Source organism: Drosophila innubila (genome assembly GCF_004354385.1).
Source record: "Drosophila innubila isolate TH190305 chromosome 2R unlocalized genomic scaffold, UK_Dinn_1.0 1_C_2R, whole genome shotgun sequence".
Classification (NCBI taxonomy): Eukaryota; Metazoa; Arthropoda; class Insecta; order Diptera; family Drosophilidae; genus Drosophila; species Drosophila innubila.
In genome coordinates, this window is record NW_022995374.1 from 14,179,758 (window position 1) to 14,186,727 (window position 6,970).

At 39.3% G+C, this 6,970-nt stretch overlaps 1 protein-coding gene across 1 annotated transcript; it reads right to left on the bottom strand.

The window, feature by feature from the left end:
• Positions 1–278: 278 nt before the first annotated feature.
• On the bottom strand, positions 279–3,364 carry LOC117785477 (tubulin-specific chaperone cofactor E-like protein). The gene has a single exon (XM_034623525.1). It carries the CDS (start codon positions 2,142–2,144, stop codon positions 663–665), a length of 1,482 nt encoding a protein of 493 aa, XP_034479416.1. The 5' UTR covers positions 2,145–3,364; the 3' UTR covers positions 279–662.
• Between the last annotated feature and the right edge of the window lie 3,606 nt (positions 3,365–6,970).

Genomic DNA, 6,970 nt, shown 5'->3' on the forward strand with positions numbered 1-6,970 from the left:
AAGCAAACACGTTTCATGCCATCTTTCAGCTAACAATATTGGCAATACATCAAACGGATCGTCGTTGCACGTCTTTGTTCTCAACTTGAAAGCTCTCTTGCCGCGCAGCTTTGACACGAACCTCACGACTGGACTGGCAATAAATGGAAAAACAAACTCAAAGATACAATTTATGAGTCATAGATACTGTATCTTATCTGCGACACAACAATTTTTGGCAAAACAGTTTCGTTGCTTACAAAAAAAAAAAAAAAAAAACAAAACAACTGTTGCAATAATTCCAGTTTAAATTGTTGTTGTTTAAATTTTAATGTTATGCTTTTTTAGTCTGTAGCCTGGCTTAGGTTAAACGGTAATTAAAATATACTTGTTTACATATATTTATGCATGTGAGTGAGTGTTTGTGTGTACTGTATCTGTGTGGATGCACGTCATGGCCGTTTAAATGTATATACAGTAATTGGTTTTCAGAAGGCGGTAAATAAAAATAAAAATATGTATAATATATTGATATATATATGTAAGATACGTTATATTTATGTGTATATGTATGTGTGTGTGTATATATATGGGGTTTGTATCCGACAATTTGATACAAGATCACAAGTTGTTGTTGCTGTTAGCACCCAGCTCGTAGCATCGTTGTTGTTGTTGGAGAGAATTCACTTCTTGGCATCAATAATGATCTCATCACCCGACTGTAGATTGTAACTGTAGAGTCGCTTGTTGGGAAACCGCATCTCCTCCGGCCCGTGCTCTCTGTAGTCCTGATCGAGATAATAGAGACGCATCTTGTTTGGCGCCAGATTGATGAGCTTCTCCAGCTTGATCTTCAGATCGCCGACCGTCAAATAGATGTCCACAAATCGACTCTCGCTCACATCGTTGTAGGTGAAGACGACTTTGACCCGTTTCTCCGGCTTCAGATTGACATTGACCAAGGGATCCAGTTTGCCATGGACGGCCAGAAGTTCCGCATATCGTGATGGTCGCTCACTCTCCGGCTTGTCCATATAATGCCGGACAAAGGCACGTTCCGCGTCCACACGCTCATCCACACTGATCTTGCCGCCGCCATTCAACATGGACACATTGGGCAGACGCGCAATGAGCAGCTGGCGACGCTCATGCTCCGTGCACTCCAGAGTCTCCCACAGGGGCCAGTGCTTGACCCGCAGATTCTGGAGCTGACTGTACTTGGCCAGCTCATCGATGTCCGCCCAGCTATTCAACTGGGCGCAGCTGAGATTGAGCAACTTCAGGTGCGGGAAATACTTGTGACTCTCACTGGCTGAATCCAGTTCGGCAGTGGCGGTGGCGGTGGTTGTGGCCGTGGAGGATTGCAGGGATTTGATGGGACACTCGGCTAGAACCAGTGACTCCAGGCTGGGGAAGAGTCTGCCCAGGCGACAGATCTCCTGCCAATGCTCAATGGGATTGCCCGTGAAGTGCAACGTCTTCAGCTCCGGATGAGCTCTTGTTAACTTGCGATTGGCCTGGCACAGATTGCAGCACGTTTCCGTTTCCGTATCCGCATCCGCTTCCGCTTTGTCGTTGTGTGTCTGTGGCACGCATTGGCAGTTGTTGCAGTTTGCCGACTCCGCGGCATCCAGCAGCACGGCTCGATAATTGTTTAGACTCAAGTGCAACTCCTGCAACACGGGCAGATTCTGCAGCAAGGCATCCACACACATCCAGTCCAGATAGGTGCCGTTTAGGACCAGATTCTTGAGGTTCACCGTTGGCGCCGCCTGCAGCGCACTCGCCGGACTCATCAGTTGGTTCTTGCTCAGATTTAAGAACTCAATCCTTGGCATATGCTTCAGTATGTTGAACACTTCCTGCCAATCCTGCAGCTTATTCTGTGCCAAATCCAATTCCCGCACACGCTGACATTTCTCACGAATACTCTCAAAATCTCCGGCACAATCGATGTCACAATCGTTGAGCACCAGGAGTGCGGGCACACTGGTCAGCGGTGAGAGGCGGGGTATAAAAATTGAGAATTCCATGCGACCGCCGCATTTCGTAACCGTAAAATCATTGGGCAGATCGGAGCGCTTATGCAGCTCCGGCTGATTGGCGTTCTCAAATTCGCATTCGGCAAAATATTTGCGCTCGAGCGCCTCCAGCAATGAGGGCATCTCGCTCTCGTTTTCGTTCTCGTTCTCGCTCTCACTCTCACTCTCCTCTTAAACGGTGTCTGCGGCCAGTGTCTACACAACGTAAATTATGTAAATTTACGTTTCACTTTTGTTTTTGTTGTTGCTTTACTTTGCGCGCTAGCTGCGTTTGCTGCGCTTTGAGCTTTAACTTTATTGCTGCCAAAGCTTTTGCTGCCAGTTACTGTTCCTGTTGTTGTAGTCGTTGTTGTAGTTGTAGTTAAACTAGTCACAGCTTCTGTCTCTCGCTGCAGTTGCTGCGCTGCTACTGCGCTGCTTATTGATTTTTGGCAGAACTTTTAGTTGCGTTTTATATGCATTCAATTTGTTATTGCTTTTAAGCTTGCGTTTTGTTGTTGCGTGATGCAATTGTTTTTTTTTTGCTTATTTTGCGCAGTTTACTGCAGTCGTCGATTTAAACAAATTGCTGCGCACGCTGCTTTTGTTGTTATTGCTGTTACTATTGCTGCTGCTGCCGTTGTTTTTGTTGCTGTTGTAATTGCGCACTAATTTAACAAATTTGTTTTTGTCGAAACAAAGAAACACGACAAATGCGTGTGTGGGGGCCACTTGCTAGTCTACCTGCTGCCCCTCTTTGTCTCTCTTCCTCTCTGTCTTTCTCTCTGGCTCCACCGTTCCTCCTTCCTCTGTTAATATTCCAGTCAATGGCGTTTACTATGACAAAAGCCAGGCCAAGCTGAGTAGCTTACGAATTTGTTGCGTTTTTCTTTTTTTTGTTATTTTTTCTTTGTTATTGTTTAGTTTTTCTAATTGTTGCTGCTTTGCTGCTGCTGATTTCTGTTGGTGTCTCTCCGTCTGTTCGCAACGCCACCAAACGCTCAACTAAACCACAACACAAGAACGAATTTGCCTCCGTGTTGTATGTATTCTTGTGGCCCGTTTTGCCAGTCGCGCTGCCAGCTTCGTTGAGTGCTTTTTTTTTTGTGTGTAGGTCGTGCAGTCGTGCGCACAGGAGCGGATTCAGGGGTAGCTTTTAATTATTAATTTTATTGTTTTTTCTTTAACCGCCGTTCGATTTTGTTACTTTTGATACGTATTCCGAAATTAAACTATGCGATAAGTTCTCATCTGATTTAACTATGAAAAAACCAATAATATATTATGCTCTTTAAGGCGCTGCCGCCCCTGCAGCTAAAATCAGATAAGAACTTATCTCGTGAATTTTGATGACACCAAATAGAAAACTACGATATGATTCCAAGTACACATATCGCAGAGATTGCTTCGTTATATTTACATACAGTTAGTAAATACTTTTTTTTTTATTTCGAAAAAAAAAATATTTATTTTTATTGTAGTTGCTTCTTAGAACAAATAAGATTGTGAGGTTTAAATATTATAATGTTATATTCAGGGAGTCAAACCGAAACAAATATAGGCTACGGTTCTATTTCAGTTTTTTTCTTTCGGTTCCGGTATCAGTACCGGTACAACAAATCAATTTTGAAACATTATAAGATATATATGACATCCAAATAAACAGACCTGGGGCAAACAATTTTTTTTTAACGAATTTAAAAATAAATCTATTCAGTTTTGATTAAGTTATGACAGTTGGAAGTTGGACAACTCTTTGACCTAGTAACTTTCCCACAACCGTACCGGTACAAACGTTTCGGTATTCGGTTCTTGACAGACAATTTTCATTCGGTTACGGTTTGAGTTCCGGTGCTAAAAATGAAACGGTTAGTTTCGGCTAACGGTTTCGGTGTTATTTCCTGGTAATATTGTGTTCTTGTCAGTATATAGCTATGTCTATTTATTTATTTGTTTCGTCTTGGGCCCCATAATTGGGCGCCTTCAACTAACCCGCTGTAAGTTTTGAATTTTGACTGCGACCTTGCGACGTAAATAAATGTACGCTCAATTACGAAATTGTTTTAGTTCAAGCAAATACAAATACAACAACAAATATTGGTGTTCTGCTTTCGCTTTTTTTTGGGGCAAGCTAAAATAGAATATTTCGAATTATAAAAATGTATAAAAACACATTTGCAATGACCTTGTGCGTTGTGCACTTGGCAGCAGCCCTAAAATAACAAAGGCCTCAAAACTGGGCGCCCTGCTGACGACTGAATGCGCCACTGTTGCGTGTGCCTGGAAAACCAGTTATAAAGTCAACGGTCATGTCACAGTAAACACACGCTACAGTAAACTACCCCCTAATATATAAATAACATATGCTTATTGTGATTGACGGCATTGTGAATTGCAAGCAGGGGATGCATATAAAGATACATTCAAATTGGAAATTTGCATAACCTCGTCGAGAATATGATATTACAAACGAAACGTAATTTGCGCCGTTTGTTGTCGTAACAACTCAGTGGGGTTCACTTTGCTGACAGCTTGAAAGGTGCGCAATAAATGAGCGCGTTTTGACAGTGGATGGGGGGAACTGGGGCAATTGTCAGAGAGCGAGAGACTCAAGGCAAAGTGGGAGCGTGAGAGCGCGCGTCGTGAGCATAACAAAGCTCTCGCGCTCAGCTGTGCTTTGTTGTCGTTACACAAACATATGTTTGTTTGCATTTGCGTTTGTACGAAACTGCGCAGCATGTTGAAAAGCTCGCTGCTCAGCTGTTTGCGTTTGAATTGCATTGTGCGTGGAGAGAGCTTTTTGCTCACTCCCTCTCTCGCAGCTTTTACAAGTGTAAAACAACAACAGAAAGGCACAAAGACAAAACTGAAACAGATGGCAGCCCTATGATAATGGGGCAATAGCAGTTGCTTGTCACTGTTGTTGTTGGTGTTGTTTGGGGGGGCGTTTCAAATTTGATTTGCAGAAAGCATAACAACTGACGCCTTCACCGTTTTTTACGAGGCAAAAGTCAATTTGCTGCGAATATTCAACGATGTCAGATACGAATACGAATATCTAGAAATATTCTGTATGCTAACACAGATACGTACGTGAAGATAGAAACTCTTTTATTTGACTGACTGACGGCATGTGTGTGTTGTTGCATTTGGTCAACTGTCTGACGAGGGTTCCAATCAATTTACATATGTAGATTTCATTACTGCTGTCATATCTTTTTGCTTCAAAGAACTTTTAAACGAATTTACTGCACATGCTATGTGTATAATATGCATTCTATTTATTATTTGGTGCTTGTTGAATCAATAGAAAATACGAAAATATACTCAAATATTATTCAAGATACTTATTTGTTGCATCTTTTGATCAAGATAAATAATGCATTTATTTTATTTTCTAATAATCATTTTGAAAATTTTTAGATTTTCTGAGCTTTATTTTTAATTGCAAATCCATTTCGCTTTGTTCTGTATATTCGTTTGAGGTTAATTGTATCGTTAACCATGACGAAATAATAAAGATATTTTTATATAAATTAAGTGGGAGAGCATAGACTACTAGATACTCTGTGTGAGTAAATTTTTTTTGTAATTTATTGTTATCAATAATATTTTTAGTTTTTACCATACCTTTTTATGAGATTGTATGATAATGAAAATTATAGAATATTTTTAGAATTTTTTTTAAAAAAGTTAATTACCAATTTAATTCAATACCATTTTAGATCCACATATGTTCAAATTCACTTTTTTACGTTCAATATGAATTATGATTATGTTCATTAATTAAAGAACATTTTTCAAGACACTTCACAAATTTTAAATATTTTCCAAATTAAATACTACACTAATTAGAAAGTCTAATGTGCTTTTTTTTTATTTAGCGAAAGTCTAAGGACATTCCCCTGCTAAAACACATAAACACAGCAAAAAATTTCGAAAACAGTTTGGGCTCATTGAACACATTAATTATGTCATTGTTGTCGTTGTCGTCGCTAGTGTTTCTGTTGTTGTTGCTGTCGTCGACCCGCAACACTGTTGTCTTAGCCATTTAGTGGCATCGCACATTCTTCTAACCATCCGAGTATATACGAATACGAATTTGTATATGTTCTATAATTATCTGGTAAAGTCCCAACACTTTGCATATTATTCTATGAGTAAAATTCGATTTTGTTAGGGTTTGACCGGCATTTGCTTTCTTGCAAACCACAAGACAGACAAATAAGCCGTTTGTCAATAGTATCACAATATATGTGGGACTCTGCGTAATTTTATTAGCACTCATATATCATTATTTGTGTATATTTCAGTTTAACCGTTTTATGAAGATCGATTGGGTCAGGTCTTTAATCAATGACTGAAAACTACATATTTGTAATTAGAAATTGCCCAAAAATATATAGTGTATGTATTTCTGTTTGGGGCTTATTTAATGAACGCAATTTTATTGCTCGTTTTGTGTTTACAAATTTATATGCAAATATGTAGATATATAGTATATTTACATATATATTTATATCAAAGCAAAAAGGCGCAAATAAACCAGACGAAATATCGTTCAAATCAATTGCGTCAATAAATGTGCCTAAGATGCTGCATAGTTGTTTTTGTTGTTGTTGCTCTTGTTGTTGTTCCTCGTAAAGTTCTATAAATTGTTGTGTGTAAAATGGAAATTTTGACTTTTTGGACCGGCGGCATTTTACGACTTAATTGGAATGGCACAAGTAAAACGCTCCACGTAAACAATGCAGCTTCAAGTCATACGAAAAGCAATTTTCTTGTCTCAAAAATGTTCTCTAGCTTAGTCTAGACAGCATTTTTTTTTTAATTTTCTTATTATTTTTTTTCTTTTTCGTTATTTTTTAGCAGCATAAAAGCTGTCTTTGTCTGGCCATAAACAAGTGGTTAACCTTGCGTATGAGTAATGTTATTGTGTGTTTATTAAGCCACAGTTTATATAGAGCATT

Excerpts from the sequence above, each read along its gene's own strand:
- LOC117785477 (XM_034623525.1), bottom strand. The coding sequence starts at position 2,144 with ATGCCCTCATTGCTGGAGGCGCTCGAGCGCAAATATTTTGCCGAATGC.